This window comes from Stenella coeruleoalba, assembly GCF_951394435.1.
Source record: "Stenella coeruleoalba genome assembly, chromosome: 10".
Classification (NCBI taxonomy): domain Eukaryota; kingdom Metazoa; phylum Chordata; class Mammalia; order Artiodactyla; family Delphinidae; genus Stenella; species Stenella coeruleoalba.
The window spans coordinates 26,986,823-27,006,905 of NC_137156.1; the positions used below are offsets into that span (position 1 = coordinate 26,986,823).

At 45.4% G+C, this 20,083-nt stretch overlaps 1 protein-coding gene across 17 annotated transcripts in view; it reads left to right on the forward strand.

Moving 5' to 3' along the window:
* Positions 1-20,083, forward strand: part of PKHD1 (PKHD1 ciliary IPT domain containing fibrocystin/polyductin) — a 534,197-nt gene that overhangs the window by 125,320 nt on the left and 388,794 nt on the right. For 16 of the 17 annotated variants that reach the window (XM_079935418.1, XM_079935415.1, XM_079935403.1 and 13 more), the window contains 12 exons: positions 2,837-2,978; positions 4,907-5,021; positions 6,035-6,313; positions 7,408-7,497; positions 7,723-7,813; positions 8,562-8,704; positions 10,017-10,147; positions 10,906-11,081; positions 13,849-13,987; positions 16,078-16,205; positions 18,592-18,776; positions 19,676-19,798. In XM_079935418.1, the coding sequence (XP_079791544.1) occupies positions 2,837-2,978; positions 4,907-5,021; positions 6,035-6,313; positions 7,408-7,497; positions 7,723-7,813; positions 8,562-8,704; positions 10,017-10,147; positions 10,906-11,081; positions 13,849-13,987; positions 16,078-16,205; positions 18,592-18,776; positions 19,676-19,798 (1,742 nt within the window). Of the gene's footprint in view, positions 1-2,836; positions 2,979-4,906; positions 5,022-6,034; positions 6,314-7,407; positions 7,498-7,722; positions 7,814-8,561; positions 8,705-10,016; positions 10,148-10,905; positions 11,082-13,848; positions 13,988-16,077; positions 16,206-18,591; positions 18,777-19,675; positions 19,799-20,083 lie in introns of those variants that run through there. The other variant, XM_079935410.1, reaches the window with a different exon arrangement.

The window sequence follows — 20,083 nt, forward strand, 5'->3', positions numbered from 1 at the left end:
GCATATTTAAATGTTGTTTCTTCTCCCCTGTGGGCACTGTCTGCTACTCTGAAAAGTAGAGATGTATTGTGATGGGGCCACCAGGTTACCCCCGAAGTGGGCAGAAATGGAGGGGGCGAGGGGACAGGTTCCATCTGTCCTTCTGTGTTTGTTTAAACCTTCTACTCCACGGCTGCAGATTGCAAGTGCACCGCGGGAGCACTTTTCTGGAAAGCGTTAGAACAGGAGCTCGGGCTTAGTTAGGGACGAAGGGCAGTTGGCGTGCTGGGCAGCCTGAATCACAGGCCACCAGTTGGGAGCCCTATGTGCCCCGCAAGGGCTGTCTTCACCGTTAATCCACAGGCAGGGAGCTCGTCTCCTGAATCTCATCAGGGGAGAAAACTTTCTAAAGAAAGGCCATTCGGGTGTGAAAACACATGCAAAGCTTTAGCTGGGAATTCTCCACGTCCCCGATCTGCGGTTTTTACTCAGGGAAGGCTCCCATGCAAGGAAACAAAACTACTGTATGAAGCAAGTGATGGAGAGAATGCGTTTCCAGAGGCAGGAAAGAGGGCGCCTGCTCTAGCTACTGGCATTGCGGTAGAGGAATTTCCTGAACACAGGTTTTCTTGATGGTTGATAACGTCCTTTCTGAAGCGCTTTTGAAATTTCTTCCATGGAAGTGTGATGGGGCGGGGCGGGCGCGCAGCTGTTAGCAGGAGACCATTATCGCGAGACCCTTAGTGCGAGACCTTGAGTGCGTGCGAGGCAGTGAGAGGTCTGGCCCCGCCAGCGGCGGAACTCGTGGCGGTCCGTGGGGCAGAGTGCGGTGAGAGGTGGATCTCGGCCTTCTCTCTGGGGCCCGTGGGTGAGCTGGGGGGGCCCCGGGACAGGCTTAGGGCTGTGTCCTGCAGGGCTCCAGAGCCCTCGCCTCGGCCGCGCGCTGGCCGGGCCCAGGCCTTGAGGCGGCGGCGAACCTCTCCCCACCTCTGTGACCTACTGACAGAGGCAGTCTCCAGGGGTCCCAGTCTGAGGGACCTCAGCCCCCGTTCGGGAAGCCTTAGGAGCCTGAGGGCCGGCCGGGTCCTGGGCGTCTGGCTCCCTCAGTGGTGATGGCTGGGTGGGGTTTGGGGATCTGGCCCTGAGGGTGCCACCAGCTGAGAGCTGCCTCGTCAGCCGGGCTGGGGCACTGGTGGGAGGACCCAGACTGGGTGCTGGACGAACCCTTCCGGGCAGGGTAACCAGCCCGCCAAGGGACCCCCTCCTCCTAGCCTGGGCTTGGACCTCGGAGGGAGAAGGTTGAGCCTTGGGACCTTGCCCTTTCTTGTCAGAACAGAGAATAGCATTTGTTTGGTAGAGATGTACAGGAACATCGTTACTTGACCGTGACCTGACTTCAAGAACAAAGGATCTGACACCAAGTAGTGTGCAACAGAGAACCGCGCCCCTCCCTCACCTCTCCTATAAAGGGCTTTGCTGAAGGCTTTCGGGAGATTGGGTGTTTTTTTTTAAGGCATGAGCCACCCCTCTCCTTGCATGGCCCTGCAATAAACCTTCCTCTGCTCCAGACTCCGAGGTTTTGGTATTGTTTGGCCTCACTGTGTTGGGCACACGGACTTGCGTTCCGTAACAGAAGGACAAAGGATCCTGTACTGCAGTGGTTCTCAATGGCCTGCGGGGGCACTTGGCAATGTTTGGTCCTTACACCTGGGATGGTGGTGCTACTGCCCTCTAGTGGGTAGAGGGTGGAAGTGCTGCTAAACATCCTTGAATGCACCGGACAGCCCTCACAACGGAGTTATCCAGCCCCAAATATCAATACTGCTGAGGTTAAGAAACCTCAAATAGTATGTTAAAATATGCTTTTATTTTTATGCTTATTCCTTATCTGTTTTCCCTTCTTAGGATTTAACAAGGAATAACAATAGTAGTTTAAAATAATAATAACTATTCTAGCTATCTTTTATTGAGTACTTACTATATTTCAGGCTCTTTGTGTATATATATTAAACTCCCTTAGTCTTTTTCCCCTCAGAATTGTCAAACTGACTTTATTTCTCTCCCCAGCTTTACTGTGGTATAATTGACATATAACTCAGCTCCCTTAGTCTTTAGTGCAGTATCTCTGTTTACTGTTGGCCCCATTTTGAGGAAGGAGAAAACGAAGGCACGAAGCAATTTGCTCAAAGCTACACATCGACTAAGTGGCAGAGCTGGACTCTGAACTCACGCATGTGTGATTCCAGAGCTCTTACCCTCACCCCAATTAGTAGCCGATATTGATCGCACATATGCCTTCGCTCTGAGGGTTTGTTTAATATAAAACACAAATGAATAAGTACGACATCATTTAGAATGTTATGTAATAGCAGCCTGTCATGTGATTTGCTCCATGGCTACAAATTGAGGCTGTGACCTGTGAAAAATTTAAGGATTGCCAAATTTCTGGGACTCAGGGTTTTAGGGAATAGAATTCCCAAGCTGAACTGAATATTAAAAGAGACTGAAGTCCAGTCCTGGCTTCAGGAGCCTTCATTTGCTGTTTTACATTTTCTCACATCCAGACACTCGCATTAAAAAGAGCTCCTTCGTCTTTTCTGAGAATATTTCCCCTTACCGCTCCTTGTCAAGTCTCTCTTTCCAAGAACTTAAATCCTACAACAAGCAGTAGTTTCCACTTTCTAGAACATTTGTATTATCTATAGAACATCTCACATGGCTACTCCATCTGTGTCTCAGTTAACTCACCTTCTAGATAGTTCCTGGATCATCTTCACTCTGTAATCTGTAGTAAAGCAGTTCCCCTGCTTGGGGGAGAAGTGCCCTCTGATGTTCATGAGGCTTACATGTCTTACAGGCAATCGAGGGCTTCTCTTTGAAGTTGGAGACGCGGCTGAGGGCTTGGACCTGACAGAAGCCACCCCTGGGTACAGATGGCAGATTGTCCCTAATGCCAGCTCTCCGTTTGGATTTTGGTCAGAGAAAGGGCAACCTTTCAGGTATGTTGTCGGCAAAGTGGGGGTCCATATCACAAGTGTCTCTACTGGCCTAGGTGAGGCTAGGAGACAGGTAAGTAAGCAATGAGATTTCCAGGGGAAAGTTTAAAATATCTACTAATTCAACAGCAACAAAGTTTGACCGCTGTTATCAGCTGGTGTTGGTTATGCTCGTGGACCACAGGCCCTTTATGGGTACACAGTAAATTTTGATCAATAGGTAAAATTTGTATTTTCTACAGCTTAGTTTGAAATCTGTTTTGGGGAGGACTATTCATGAGAACATTGAGCCGGATAGTCTAGGAAGCTTGGTAGAGAGCGGGGCAAAACTTGCCGCAGGAACGTGGTTAAGAGGTGAGACTAGTATCTGGATGATACTAAAGAAAGACTCGAGAATTTGCCCTTTGGGCACATGAGGGAGCAGAGGCTGGGCAGCCAACAGTTCTGTGGGAACAATTATCCAGTGCCAAATGTCAACCAGATGGCTGGTATAATAGCAGGGGAAACTCCAGTGGGCTCTGGAGACATTGTTTCCTATAGTGGTGACTGTAGTGTGATAAAGTTTTTCCTGCTTAGTTTAGTTTTGTCTTTTTAATCCCTTCAAGAATGTGGCCAAAATTTCTCATATTTTAATGTGGGCTTAAAAATATAGAAAGAGAATTGTGGAGACACAGCGTACTCTAAAGGTGTGGATTCAGGTGACTGACTCCTTTAGGTGTGATGGATCTCTTCTCCTTTTGAAACTCTTCTCAAAGAGGTTGGTCATGACTCCTGAGTGAGAATTCCAGCCAACCTGTGACCTCTTTCAAGGATTTGGCCATTTTATTGAACTTTATTCTTTTTGGCCATGTGACACGGCATGAGGGATCTTAGTTCCCCAGTCAGGGACTGAACCCATGCCCCCCTGCAGTGGGAGCATGGAGTCTTAACCACTGGACTGCCAGAGAAGTCCCTTGGCTATTTAAAACTTCAATTCAGTTGTGAAATGGAAGGTTTTGTTCTCTGTTCAGGGAATTTCAGACATTGAAAAGCCAAGTAGGGAAGGAAATCTGAACAGAGTAGAGTTTCTGTTGTCTTGGAAGCCATACTAATTAGATACCTAACCACCAGTATACATGGTTTTAAAGTGGCTATATATATATATATTTGTGGCATCTAGTACTGCGTCTTTGTCATAGTGTTTGAGGCTCATCAGTAGTGTTCAAAGGAAAACCTTTCAGCTATATTCAGTGTGTGCAGGAGTGTCAAGGAGAGTCAGGCCACCTCAAAAGACAAAAGAACATTTGGACTGTCTGGTATGACCTGTAGGGTATGTCTCTCTAATTGCCATTTTGAAGAGGCACAAACCAGACAGTAGCTCTTTCCATTCTTTCTGCCATTCGTTTCTATAAAATTCAAAATTTTTAAATGAAAAAACTGAAATATTTATTGATTGAAAAATTATGATAATGATGGACTTTTACATAGTTACTTTCAAAACTATTATCAGAAAAGATTCTTGGTATTCTTGGTATCTAGACCAAATCAGCACAAACTCTGATTGGTGATCTCTCTTTATTTGTAATAATGAGAATAATATTTAGTATTGATTGAGTTCCTACCATGCACCAGGCTCTGCACTGGCTGTGTTAGGTGGGTGATCTCAGCTAGGCCTCCAGGCAAACCTACGCTGCGACTACGACTTTCCCAAAGACGACAGGATTGCTCAGGGAGTTGTGCCAGTGCAAAGAGATGGGCTGAGATACTGAGCCAGGCAAGCACCGCAGGAAAAGCTGCATCCAGAGGGCTTTGGCCAAATACATGGCACAAGAGTCAGGTGTTTCCTCCTCATTGCCAAAAAGACAAACAAGGTCCAAGGGCACCATTTTTTGGGTCAGTGATTCCGGACCTGGTTGCCCTCACTTCTTTGTCTGTGTTCCTCTGCTTTCCAGAGCGCGGCTCAGTGGGTTCTTTGTGGCCCCAGAGACAAATAATTACACTTTCTGGATCCAGGCTGACAACCAGGCTTCCCTGTATTTCAGTCAGTCGGAGGACCCGAGGACCAAGGTATACACCTCCCTCTCGTTTTCCTTCTTCTGGTCCCCAGTCCTTAACTCCTGAAAAAAAAAACACAGAAACTTACAATGAAAGCTCTCATATTCTACTGACAGTTGTAACATGCCATTAAGCAGCCAGAGATTTTTTTTTTTTTTGCAACCAGAGATTTTTAACGTTTTGTTTTTTTTGTGTGTGGTTTATTTTTTTATTAAAGTTTTTTTAAAAAATTGAGATATAATTGACATGATTTTAATTGTTGAAAAAGAGCTTGGCTGAATGTGTTGGTATGTTTATTGAGGTCTTACTGTAAGCTGGGCATTATGCTACAGCTGTTATACACCTTGTTTCTAACCTTCACAGCATCTTGTGAGCTATGTCCCTTTATCTCTGTTTTCCAGATAAGGGCAATGAGGCTTAGAAGGATTGTATGGCCAATCCAGGGCCACTGGGATAATAAGAGGCATATTAAGAATTCAAACCAAGATTTGTCTGACTCCAAAACTTGCATCTTTACCACTAATTCTGGGTAGGGATGTAGTTAGTTTTATGCAGGAAATTTCTGATCAGCTTTGAAGGATAAGAAAAAGTGTTTTAACAAACAGCCAAAATTAACTAGTGCCATTGACAAAGAAACACAGTATTTCCTCTCAAATGATGAATATAATTCTATGAAATTGCTTTGGTAGTTGGCTAGAGAAACATCATAGATTATGATGCAGTCAAGTAACATTTAGGTTTCTCAGAGGACTTCATACAACTTTACCCACAGCATCATGTAAAGCTAGGGTTTCAGGTTGTCTGTTTCAGCTCTGAACATGGACCATCCAGCCTCATCTGATTACTATGTAATTGAGAAAGAGAGAAGAAGGGCTGGAGAAACATACACAGGCACAGGTCCTAACTTGTTGGAAAAGGCCACCAGCCCCCAAATTCCTGTTAAGTAGCTGTCTAGACACTTGCTGTTTGAAAAAGAGACCCAGAAGCTTCATAGTGCTGGTCCTGATGTGTTGATTGGGGTGCAGGTGAAAGTGGCCTCCATCACAGTGGGCACTGCTGACTGGTTTGACTCCTGGGAGCAGAATGGGAGTGAAGAGACCTGGCAACAGAAGGCCCCCAAGCTGGAGCTGCTCGGGGGAGCCAGGTACTACCTGGAAGCAGAGCATCAAGGGAGAGCCCCCAGCCGCGGGGTGAGGATTGGTGTCCAGATCCATAACACCTGGCTGAATCCCGAGGTGGTCAGCACGTACCTCCGGGAGAAGCATCAGATCCAAGCCCGGGCCCAGAGACTTCCGGAAATCCAGGTCTCCGTGTCTTCCTTGTCCCATGGGGTTAGGTTCAGGGGGTGAACTCTGGGAGGAATATAGTCCCGCCTAGTGGAAGGATCACTGGCTGGGAGCCAGGAGACTTGAGCCGTGATGGTAACTCTGCTGCCAAAGAGATAGGGTATCCATCCAGTAGGGTTGAGAGGACTTTTAAAAAAAATTCAAAGTCTTATTGTTGATATGCCCTGATTTATGGATTTAGTTCCAGGAATTTAAGTTCCTGGTAAATCTTCCTTTGGAAACATATTCCGCAGAGAGGAGATAAGGTCATCTTAACACCCACACCCATGTATGCATGCCTGTGAGCGTACACATACGAGATTTCATAGCTTTGTGACCCATTCGGGTCCTATTTCCCCGTATATTATGTTTTCTAAGTCTGCTTTGTAAGGGTCAGGGTCTTTGGGTCTCTTGGTTGTGCCCCATATTTTGGTTGAACAAGTTTGGTGTGCTTTCTTTTTTTAAATTGAAATATAGTTGATTTACAATGTTGTGTTTGTTGTACTTTTTGTTGTCCGCTTTTCGGTGTACAAGGTTGACTCAGTATGGACTGTGCCTCTTAAAGCTTACGGTATAATAGTAAAACATGCAGGTAAAGAACCACAGAGCAAAGGACAAAACAAGTAATATAAGTTGTTAGGTCTCACCCCATTACAAAAGTGGGATGTGCCCAGCAGGGAATGCAGTAGAAGCAAAGCAGAGGCTGAATCAGCCTCTGAGAGGGTGTGACACGCATGGGGCTGCTTCTCCCTCCCAGGCCACCCCTGGGAGGGAGCTCGGTGAGAAGAGCTGAGAGTGAGCCCTTCAGTGGTGACATTTAGGTGTCACATTCTAAAGAGAAGGAGGGAAGCAGGCATCAATGGGGAGATAGACATGTATATTCTTCCAAGAAAAGTTTTCATTACGTGATGACACTTGTGTTCTCCAGATAGTTCTAGAGGATAGTGAGTTTAAAAATTGAAATTGTAATACAAAGGAAATAACAAACCAGGGAGGTATGTCCTGTGTTTCTAGGTTGTCTCCCTGGTTCAATGAGCACATGTTCTTTAACCCCGTCACTCTTGACTTTTCAGATGCTGATGGTGTCTGGCACAGGGAACTTCTCCCTTACCTGGGACAATGTCTCTAGCCAGCCAATCCCTGCAAATGCCACGGCCCATCAGGTGGGAACCTTCTTCACTTAAGCAGAGGTGGGGGAAGTAAAGGTGGTCTTTCTGCCCATGGTAGGAACTCCTGGTTGTTTTTCTTTCTTTCTTCTTTTGGCCACACTGTGTGGCTTGTGGGATCTTAGTTCCCCCATCAGGGATCGAACCTGGGCCCTCGGCTGTGAGAGTGCCGGGTCCTAACCACTAGACATCCAGGGAATTCCCTGTTTTTCTTTTTAACAGATTCAAACAGCCCTTGAGGAGTTACTTGCAGTTAAATGCAAACTGGAACCCCTTTCAGCGAACATCCTACTCCGGCTGGGATTCGAGCAAGGTATGATCTCCGGTTTGACAAATTCCTACCCTCTTTTTCCTCCTTGTCTTCTTTCTTTCTTTCTCTTCTTTTTTTTTTTTTTGTCAAAGGGGAACAATCTTCATTTCCTCTCCCAGGTGACTCCGTTAAGAGTCAAATGAAAATATGGAAACTGGATTAGGACCCTGAGTGCTTGGGAGGGAGCTGTTTGGTGTGGGAATCAGAGAAAGAAAAGGCATCCCTCCCGAGCTGTCAGGTGGAGCAGAGTTAGAAACCTGGATGCCGGGGAGCTGGAATAAGGAACTGTGTCTCATGCCGTACAGTGGGAAACGGGCAACAGACATAGCAGGGAAACAGCAAAACAGTGCAAATCTTGCTTAATTCAAATTGCATCTCAAGTAAAGGAATTATATATAAAACAGTAATCTAACAAATTCTAAAAATGTGAGGGTATGTTTTAAAAATACTAAGGTGGACTAAGTTACAGTCAACACTCTTTACCTCCTTGCTTCTCAGTAGTTTTTCTGTGTCATGGTATACATAGAAAAAGGTAATAGATTTTCGATGCTGTAGGGCAGACACGATGGGTTTCTCATGTCTAGAGCCTTCAGGCTGGGGGGTGGGCCGACCACTTCGATCCCTGCCCAGCTCACTCAAGGGCTGAGGGGTCAATGTCATGGCGAACCCATAACCCATTCCCTGCAGACATGTTGGGAAAGTCTATATAACATTTACACCCATCGTCCTATTTTGTTCGAAATGCATCCAGGCCTAGAAGGTTCCAGCTCTGATGGGCACCTCACCAGTGGGACAGAGCCCTTCTGTGGGAGATTCAGCTTCCATCAGCCTCGACACCTTGTCCTGATACCCGCGGCTGCCCAGAAGGGCAACCGGCTAGATCAGTACACACACGTAAGTAGCAGCCTTCGTGCTTGCAGGCGAGGTGGGTAGGGAGGGATTGGAATTATTCTCTGGGGTTGAGCCTGGGGAAGCACAAGAGAGTGATTGCTGTGCCTTGTAGGGCTTTTCGGGCTGAGATGCTAGGTTTCAGGAGTGAACAGACACCTCTGGTCCTCCCATTAGCTAGTTGCTGCATGGAAATGCCTTTCTATTAGCTGAGACTTACAGAAGTTTTTCTACACTGTAGTATTTTCTTTGCTCTCCAGGTATGAGCGCCGATTCTACAGTCAGACTCTGGTTTTGAATTCTGACTCTATACCCTGCATGCCCTCCATGTCTTACTTTAGTTTACTCATCTGTGAAATGGGTAATAATGAGGTTTGGCTTTCAGGATTTAGGTGAAGAGTATATGAGATAATCCAGTAAAGTGCTTGGGCAGTGATTAGGACTCATTTAAGGATAGTTTGTATTATTTATCATAGTATTGTTATTGATTCCTTCAATACCCCTTATATCTTTGTGTCACTAGCTCTGCTGTCCTTCATAAAAAATTGCAGCTTACTTGCCCTTTGGGAACCAGAGTGAACCTTCTTGGGGTGGCTAAACTCATGGTAGTGGTTTTAAGTCCTTTCCTAGTTGAATGGCAGTGGGAGCCAGGACTATACGGTTCAGGACAGCGCACTGCCCGACTTCCAGCCTTTCCTCTACAGCACAGGCTCCCAACGCTGGGTGGTGGGGATTTTGCCCCATGGGGAGAATTGGCAGTGCATGGAGACATTTTTGGTCACCAAAACTGGGGAAGTGTTTGTAGAATCCAGCGGGTAGGTTCTAGGAATGTTGCTAAACGTCCTACAATGCACTGGGCAGTCCCCCTCACAGAAAAGCATTATCTAGTCCCAAATGTCAATAGCACTGCAGTTGAAAAATCCTGCCATGTAATTTTACTTAACTCAGAGTTAGAAGCCAAGGATGCTGGTGAATTAGGGTTAAGGAGTGAGGTTCAGAGAGGTACAGTGACTTGCTCAAGGTGGAACAGTTATCTGGGTCACAACAGGGGGTTTCTATTGATAATTGAGATGCTCTAAAATCCTCGTGGCCACGCACAGTGTTAGGCATTGAATAACTCTCTGTTGGATGAATAACAATTTGCTCTAAACTATTTTTCTCTCCAGCTAGACCGGTAAGCTCCAGGAGGGCAGGAGCAGGCTGGCTGTCTCTCTGAGCACAAGGCAGGTTCTAGGGAGTGGATTGTCCTTGATAAACATTGCTTGAATTGCTGCTTCTTAGTGACAGAGCTGAAGGACTTCTTGTTTGGTGTCTCTAGCTGTGCCTTGCATACAAAGGCCACATGAATACGATCCTGACGGTGACAGTGTCCTTCACAATTGGCTTTCAAAACACCGTTAAGAACAACGTCACCTGTGACTGGAGTCTCGCGGGGGCCAGCCCTAACAGGTAGCTCATCTGTGGACAGGTGTGTGGGAATTCTGCCAGCTGGGATGATTAGCTTTCCTGGGGACAGTGGCCTATGGGAGGTACTAACTGTCTCTGATATTGGGGACTTGGATACTAACTTCAGCTCTGAACACATTTTATTTGGCAAAGAAATTTGATTTAAGAGCAGGTAGTTGTTACGAATCTAATACTCCCCAGAAGGATTCTGACATTTCTCATAGGGATAGAATCATAGACCACCATATTTGGAAGAGATTTTAGGGAACATTCCTTGACGTTACAGATGAGAAAAATTGGGGCCCTGAGAATTTGTGATTCACCAAAATTCATTCAGCGAGTGAACAAAGATGCTGGAATATAATTCAGCATCCTGATCTCTTGATTCAGCTCTCTTTCCACATCTCTTAAGGGTTTTGTAAGTGTTTTTAAACTTAAATGAGTCTGGAAATGTCCAGAGTATTAATCTTCCCTGATAGTAGAGCCCAACAGGTGATCTGCTTAAGACACATAATCATATTGTAATTTGAAAGTACTGCTGACATTGTTATGAATGGATGGTGGACTTAAACGTGATTCACTCGTGTTGCATCCCAGCCAAGCTGAGCCCATCTTGGATGGATGCTTGTACTGTGGCAGCCATGATGGATTGGGTCTCCTGACTGCATGGTCCTCAGGCCCAGGTTAGAGAACTGGGGCTCTCAGGAGAGAGAACTGTGGTGCTCACAGGAGGCCTGTTTCTGCTCTGCGCTTGTTTTCAGCTGGCAGTTCGCCTGCACCGACCTCTGGAAGACGTGTGTGCATCGCTCCGCGCAGCTCCAGCCACCTCCCGCAAACTCCCCAGTGCTGGTTCATCAGATTGACCTCCTCCCTTTGTCTCCGGAGATGGACGTGTTCTATGTGGATGAGATTATTATTGCAGACACAAACCTAACAGGTGATTATCAAATCCAGTCTCCTCCACGGACCTGTCCATCAAATGCTGTCTTTGAACTTTTCTGGAGGGGCTGCTTTTCTGTTAATGGTGGGAGAACATATGATTCTCCATCTTTCTTGCCTCGATCCTGGAGAGAAGATGGAGTTGGAATTCTGTGTCCTTGGCCCCCATATCTCTCTAACTAGTTCCTTTTTCCCCTCCTATTTATTCCAATGCTTGTTCTTGCTTTGGGTGTCTGTGATCTTACCCCAATTTTACCACTTTCTTGCTGAGGGCCCTTGGTTTTCTCATGCATAAAATGGGCTTAATGAGGGCCCTACCCCATTGGATTACTATGAAGAATAACTGAAGTATAGTGTAAAGCGCTCATCATGGGTCCTGACTAGTAAGTGTTCAATAAGTGTAATCAATTATTAGTACTATTATCATTACTGTTGTTAGGCCAGCAGGATTTCTCCATCTCTCCATCTGTTAATATCTGTCATACAAAGTGCTATAAGGAACACAGCAATATCTGGCCCTGTAAATGGGCCACAAGTCTGATTTACAATCCTTAGGACAGACTCGGTGGGAGTTGGAGGGTCACCGCATCCGCATGAGAACAGCCTCGTCTTTCCTTCTCCCTATCTGGTTCCTCTCACACATCACTCAGAGCTGAGGCCTGGCCCCTCTCTGCACAAAGTCCCTTGACCTCTCTTGGGTGCAGTGCTCTCACCTGGCTTTGCTTGTCTTAAGGGCAAGGTGCTCATCAGGGGTTCTCCTGAGGCCACGTGTGACGCACACCCTGGGGACAGACGCACACCCTGGGAACAGAAGCCCAGACAGATGGTGGTTTGCTCGCAGGGCCTCCAGGCTTCCAACTTTGTTCCCTCTCTCTTTTCTGTCAAATCCCTTGTGACTCTGGGGCTCGGCTTTCCTGCTTCTCATAGCTTCTCTGTTTTTCTCTCTCCAAGGAGAAAAGTATGGAACAGGCATTTGCATTCTGATTTTCAAGTGTGCAGCTTTTTAATCTTTTGCCTGGAAGTTGTAGAGCTGGGGGCAGGGGAGTGTGGAGGTGGGGGGTGGGGTAGGAGAACTCTCTTTCAGCCCTGAAAATACATCATCTTTGATACTCTTCAGAATTCCATCTCTTATCTGTTTCAGTGATGTGAGTGTTTTGGGGGTATCTGGGTCAGAATGTGTCATTGCTTATTTCAAACTCTGTGTTCTGACACACAGAAAATAATATTCAAATGGTGTGCTGGGGTAACCATCTGAGTTTCTTGGTGCCCAAGACAACTGGCTGGGGCCTTTGGTGACCCCAAGTGCTACCCAGATTCCCAGAGCACTGAGGGGATCATTACAGCGTGCACTCGAACCCACTGACTGGACTGGGAAACTCAGGACTGGATAATAGGTGTCATTTCCCTTTATCCTTCCCAAACCCTCAAGGCCCAGGATCCAGAATCCTTTCTCACTGCCATCACCGCTTTGCCACCAAATGCTCCAGTATCTGGAGCCATGTAAGGGTGAGGTGGGAGGGGAGCAGGGAGGCAGAGACAAGAAAGATGGGAGATGGCTTGGGTAAAACCGTCTGATTCCCACTGTCCAGTCGTCCTGATGGCCACAAGTTTCCTGTGAGTATTATTTAATGATAACATAAACTCTACACAGTAGGGCTCCATAGTCATGGTTAATTGTCTGACATTTATCTGATCAGCTTAACACTTGGTTATATTCTCCTACCGAATGTCCTCTGTGAAAGTTCTTTTCATCTAGTGGTAGCTCCCAAATATTTCTCACTTAATTCTCAGAACCCCATGAGATGGTCCTGTGATCCCCACTCTATAGATGAGGAAACCAAAGCTGACAGGATACTAAGTGTCTTGCCTCAAATCAGCTGGTATGTGGGGGATATTGGAACCCAGAGATGGTTGACACCAGAGCCAAACCTTCAATGACTCCATACTCAGCTGAGCAAATAAACATTTATTGAGCCCTTACTCTGTGCCTGGCATTGTGCTCAGCATTGGGCCTGCAAAGACTGCCTCGATTGTCCAGACTTGGAAAAGAAGCTGCCTTTACATGGTGCCTGGTAGGAGGAAAAGAGGATATTAAACTATATTTGCTGGTCATTTAAACCTGCCATCTCACTAAACTCTCCCTGCCATGCAGACTGATACCTGTCATGAGTCCCACTTTATCAATGAGAAAACAGAGTCGTACAGAGGTTATAGTGATTAGCCAAATAGTAACCCAATAGAAGCGGAAAATAAGGATTTGAACACTGGTCCATCTTAAAGCTTGCACTCTCTCTGCACACATGTTGACGCCATGCTGCGGATAAAACTCAAGTACCTCTAGTATGTGCTTTGTGTGTTCAGTGTTCCCAAGGGGGATCAGCTTGTGTTCCTGGAGCTACCAGGCTTTGGGAAGAAAAGGAGGAAAGGGGGCAGTCCACACTGCCATAGATGAGCTGTGTGTATGTGTGGCGGTGTCGTGGTGGGAACCTCCAATGATACAGGCAGTGATGCTTGGCTCACTTGGGGCTTACTGAACTCTGCTGTGGAATTAGTCATCGTCTCCGTATACCATGACCTTGCAGTTTCCTTTTGCAACTAAATTCCTACTTCCTCTTCCTTTTCTCTTCCTGGCAGCAGGTACGTAGGAATCTCTGCTTTAAGTGTATGCTGGGATGTGAGTAACTCAGCCTCTCCAACGGGGACCTTCCACACAGCAGGTCTTCCATCTTGATTTACTTGATAATGATTGGATCATTGGTCTCTAGTTTCTCAGGCTGACTCTGGAACAGCTCGCCCTGGCGGGAATCTGCTGGAATTGCTCTCTGTGGTGGGATCCCCTCCTGTCTACAGTGTGACCTCCTGGTTGGCAGGGTGTGGCTTGGAGCTCCCGCTCATCACTGCAAGGTAGGGAACCATCTTTGCTCACCTATCCTTGCTTAAAATTGTTAACTGCCCTTAGAAGACACAGAGGTGAGACTTTTTATCAGGAAAAGCTACCTGCCGTGTTGCTCAAAGCAATAGTTCTCAGTCTTAAGAATGCCGTATCAGACTTACCTGGAGGTTGTGTTAAAACACAAATTGCTGGCCCCTAACCACACCATCATAGTTCAGTAGGTTTGAGGCAGGACCTGATAGTTTGCATTTCTAATGAGTTCCCAGGCAATGCTGATTCTGTTCATCTGGGGACTACATTTTGAGAACTAGTTCCTAGTGAATTTGTTTACAGGTAGTTGTATTTTTATGCTTTTCAGAGGTTCACATTACCACTGTTTGAGAGGAAAACCTTGTTCCTCTCCTTCCATTCCCCATATATTAATCTTACTGGAATCATTTGAGGCCAAAGGAAATAGCCAAAGGAACAAAACCAGCCAGTTCTAAGAGGTCACCACCAGATGGCACTAGAGCGCCATAAGCATTGGTTCTTCAATAATCAAACCTCTCTGGCCACAGTTTACAAAGCAGTAACTAAGAATCAAGTCTTCTCCAAGCTCTTGGAACACATGTATGCTGTAATTTGTTCTTTTAAATTTTCACTAAAATCCAAGTAGGATGGGAAGAATTGAGATGCCCTGTCTTTAAAATTTCTTTTTTCCTCCCATCTCTTTCTAACATGTTTCGAAATGAGTTCTCCTACTTATACTATGCTTTGGACAGTGTGTGAAAAGTAGGCAAAGAAACCTTGAATCTGTGCTCCATTTTCCTTGACTTAGTGTTTCATGGGCCTCTGGGCAGGACAGACACGGAAATCATCAATAGAATGAAGGAGGGAAAGAGCTTCAATGGTGGAGAGGGAGCTGTCAGATTACCCAGCCCGTGGTCCTGTGCTCCAAACCTAGTGAATTATGTAGTTATTAACTCTGAAATGATGGAGTGTAATTTAGGTCCACACTTAGAGGGGTCCTCACAACCTCCTTTTTTTTTTGGCCGCGTGGCATTTGGGATCATAGTTCCCTGACCAGGGATCAAACCCGTGCCCCCTACTGTAGAAGCGCAGAGTCCTAACCACTGGATCGCCAGGGAATTCCCACAACCTCCCTTTCTGAGTTTTTCTCAAGTCCCTTAGTTCCTTCTGGAAGCCTCCAGCTTGAGCAAGTCAGGACAACCTTCAGAGTGGCCCCCAAAACAGATAGTATCTTCTGTATGGTTTAAGTATGCACGTCAATATGTAGCACTTAGGTAATATTATTGATTGAAATCACACGTTTGTTGTTGAAAATTAGGAAAATACAGAAAAACACTTAGGAAAAGTTACAAAGCACTCAGAATCCCTCTGCTCAGAGATAGCTTCTGTTAATGCACTGGATCCATATTCTAACAGCCTTTTTCCCCAGGCAGTTTTTATATGCATATATACATGTATATGTTTGCTTTTTAAATCTCAGATTGGGACCACACATAAGACACTATATTTGTAACATGCCCTTTTCACCTACTGGTATAAATGGAATATTTCCCCATTTCATTAAGCCTGCTTCTAGATATGGTTTTTAATGGCTGAATAGTATTCCATCTCATGGTGTGTCATGATTTATTTGACTTATTTATTGTATTAAAAGCAGGATTAGTCAGGCAGTGTGTTTGCATACAGGTGCTGGATAAGGACTGCACTAGATGGAGTGGCCTGTTTCTGCTGGGGATACTGAGTGCAGAGGATCTGTGGACTAGGGCCCAAGTTTTCATCTGACTGTGCAAATGGGTTCTCCTTCCACTTTGCATCAGGACCAGAGCTGTGAGGACCAGAGTCATCACTCTTTGCTCTGCATCCCTGTGCTTCCAGGATCAATAGAGGGGAACTGTGGAATGCCCTAAAGAACCCTCATATTTACCTTACATTTCCTCTGCTGTGATGGGAGAGGGGTGCCCAGTACTTGGGAGCTTGAGCTCATGGTCTGGAAACGTGGGAGACCGTTGGTCTTTGAGATGGAGCTATGTTCTGTCTGGAGCAGCTGCTGGAGGGTCCCCATGGCTAATGCTTTGCTTCTGGTATGTCACAGCTCTGTGCCCACTGAAGGAGCAGAAGAAGGATCCGGGTTGGTCCAGGTGACAACACAGAGACTACAGAGGGCAAGTCCACCTTTAGGAGGACACTTTCGCATCCAGCTTTCTCACACAGTGATTCCTGGTAAAGGGGCCATTGGGAGTGCAGTGTTTCTCATTTGACAACATCCTGCCAGGCAGGGTGACAGTCTTAAAGTTATTTTGTTTTCCAGTTAAAGATCTGGACAATAACAACAGCATATCATTGTTAATATCCCAATCTTTCAGTTTTGTAGATGTGGAAACTGAGTGGATTAGCTTCCTGGGGCTGTCATAGCAAATTATACAACCTTGGTGGCTTAAAACGACAGAAATTTATTCTCTTCCAGTTCTGGAGGTCAGAGTCCACAGTCAAGTTGTTGTCAGGGCCACTCTCCCTCCTCAAGCTCTAGGGGAGGATCTGTTCCCTGCCTCTCGCAGCATCTGGTGGCTGCCAGCATCCCTTGGCTGCGGGCGCATCACTCCAACCCTGCCTCCCTGGTCACACTGTCTCTTCCTCGTCTGTGTATGAGTGCGTTTAGGGCCCATCTGGATAATCCAGGATGAACTCCTCTTCTCAAGATCCTTAACCACATCTTTTGCTTTATAAAGTAATGTTCATAGTTTCCTGGGATCAGGGCAGTGACATATCTTTTTGAGGGCCACCATTCAGCCCACTATACTCAGGCTTGCCCAAAGCTCATAAAAATAGTTGATGGCAGGGTCCAGGTATGAACTTCAGTCTTTGCTTCTCAGTTCGGTCTTCTTCTCTCTGGAGTTTCCTAGGCCAAAATCCATGGTAGCCACGGCCCTTCCAAATTAAACTCCACAGTGACACCACATGATATTGAGGATTTTAGGAATCATAACACATGTAGAAAGAGCTTTCAGCTGCGATGAGGGTAGAACAGTTTCTAAATCTTCAAGTACATACACATCTCACAAAGGACAGGATTAGACGTGATTATAATATGTTATTTATTTGGTAAAAACATAGGGGAATCAGAAAGGAGGCTCAGGAGAACTCAAGAATGGCTGTATAAAAATTGGCACATGGGCTTCCCTGGTGGCGCAGTGGTTGAGAGTCCGCCTGCCAATGCAGGGGACACGGGTTCATGCCCCGGTCCGGGAAGATCCCACATGCCGCAGAGCGGCTGGGCCCATGAGCCATGGCCACTGAGCCTGCGCGTCTGGAGCCTGTGCTCCGCAACGGGAGAGGCCACAGCAGTGAGAGGCCCGCGTACCTCAAAAAAAAAAAAAAAAATTGGCAAATGGTCCAGGAGTCTTCTGTCCTCAAGCAGAAAGATGCTGGACTTGCAAAGAATCTTCTTGGCTGGAGGAATGGAGTGGAGTTTTTACTCTAGTAGGGCAAATTAGGAAAAGTTGATGGCCCCTGGGCTATTGGAGTCTGATAAGTGGGTGAATAAGTTCATCAGAGCCCTGCCTCTATGAAGCCCACTACTGTGCTGTTTCCCTTCTCACTAATGAGAAAGCTGCAGCCTGTCTGTAGAGAGACTTTTCCTGCTGTCATATCCTGTTGCTGATATTCCTTACATCACTGCCTGTAGAACAACTGGGGGGAAAGCCAGCCTTCACCTGGCCATTTGAAATGGCCCTCAAATGGCATATAAAATCTTTTCAAAAAAGATGAGAATTTTGTTTGCATTTTGGAAATACAGTGGTATTTCACCAACACTCCAGGGCAGTGTGAGATTCAAAAGGAAAGCTCTTGAGTAGGTAGAAGGCAACCTGGGTTTTAATCTAAACCCCTCTCACTTGGTTGACAGGCTTCTGAATCACACTGGGTTTCATTTTCTTCATCTCCCAAGGAGGTATTAGGATATTTAGATGACCCGCCTCACAGAGATGTTGGGATACCTAAGGAAATGGAAACTTTTGGTAAAGCATGAAACAGCGTTCAAACACAGCAAGGCTTAAGCCCAAAGTGCTGTTATTTCTCTGCGGGGATGTGAGATGGGGAAGCAGGTGGTTGGACTTAAAGCAAATTGTAATGGAGAAACCGAAGTTCAATGCCAACATTCCTCAGCTTGGTTGGCTAAGTTTTTATGGGTGTCAGCTGCTTTGTGCCTTCCCTACTCCTTGTGAAAGGTGGCTGGCCAACTTTTCCCTGTTCACAGGGCCAGCTAAATTTTTCTGGGGAAAACCCAATATTTAATTAGACTTTCAGGGATTACCAGGGTGTCTGGAATTTACATTTTGAGTTGACAGTTGAGATAGGTTTGTCTGATGCGATTGTGTTCTCTGCTTGAGAGATGTGATGCTGATTAAAGGGACCATGATATAAAAAGTGAGCACCTACTTATATTTGCCCTAAAAATGGCTTAACTGGACTGAGGATTTTCTTGAACTTGATGGTCTCTGCATGTGTAGTAGGCATTCTGATGTGTATTCTCTGCTGTTTTGATGATGAGATGCTGCAAGGTGGACTAATTAGTGTCCTGTACGTTTTATATCATGACCTTCTCCCACAGCTGTCCCTGTGCACATCTCAGCTAGTCACCTCCAAAAGCTCTTACAAACCAACGCTGATGACTTCACATCTAGGTACCTTAATGTCAGTGACTTCACTGTGACGGAGGATCTAAAGTCTTGCTATGAACATGTGTGGACTCTCTCCTGGTCCAACCAGGTTGGGGACTTGCCCAGCTTTATAAGGGTATGTATGGTATCCCTTTTGGTTTTGTGGATTTAGTGCTCTGGAGCAATTTTGTGAAAAAAAATCAGAATTATATGAATGAAAACTGTCATGATTTGTGAATTTTGTTGGAATATTCAAGTAAAGGGGTTCAATGATCTTTCTGAAAGTTTTCAAGACGTATTTTATATCTCATATTCCTGATAAAGCAGTTTAAACCCAACATCACCTTTTCTAACTTGATGTAGGTAGAGAAGTTGTTGGTCAGTGTCCAGCATACAATAATTCCACATCTGTTATTGCATAATTTAAGCAGATGTGATTGACTTAGATTATCATGGAGGCAGATGGCACAGCAGAAGGAAGTTTAGGAAAGGATTTGCTGTCTTTGGATAATGACAAAACCAGATGCTCTTGCATATTTAGGGTTTTAAAAAATAATCTAATGATCATCTAGCATTTGGTTTTATGAAGTGAAACCCGAGATGAAATTTTATTCTTGTTGTTTGGTATTGCAGGTCATCTGGTTTTCAAAAAAAATCCTTGGGTGGAGATGGAGGAAGGATAGGAGTCATCTCATGGCACTTGTTTCCAGACATTTTATTTTAATATTTTGGATTGAAAACTTGTAAAATAGAAAAGCACATGGAAACAAAATATCTCAAGACTTAGAAGATCAGTATAGTGTGCATTTTTTTGGGTAACTCTACTTGCATATAAATATTCTTCTAGTCTACTGGGGCTTTCATTAGCCATTACTTACTATTAGGTTACTAGATTTCAAGCCCCTGTCTCTCCATTTTCACTTTGTAGCTATCTGATTATCTTAAACAGAATGTGAAAACACCCTTTGTTATTTGTTTTAAGCAAGATTAGACTTGATTCCATGGCAGAATTCACCAGAACTGTAACCATCTTAGGTATCTGATGAAAACCTAACGGGAGTTAGCCCTGCTGTAACCACTCGTGTGGTATATGATGGTGGAGTCTTCCTTGGACCCATATTTGGAGACATGTTGGTCACTGCCAACCAGTACACTCAGGTGAGAGCGGATGGGCCACCCAAAGTGAAATACTAGTTTCAGGTCTACTGCAGCCCCTCCTGATTTGTAATGTGGACCAATCCTAAAGGTCAGCTTTCTAATTCGCAAAACAGAGAGAGCTGTGGCCGTGCTTTTCTACCTCCACAGGGTATGGAGAGTACGCTGAAAATATAAGTGCTTTGTAAATACAGCATCCTGTTATTATAATTATTGATGCTACTATGGTACCAAAAATAGAGAACCTCTCTAGCTACATATGACTTATACCTCCACACAGTGGCCTTG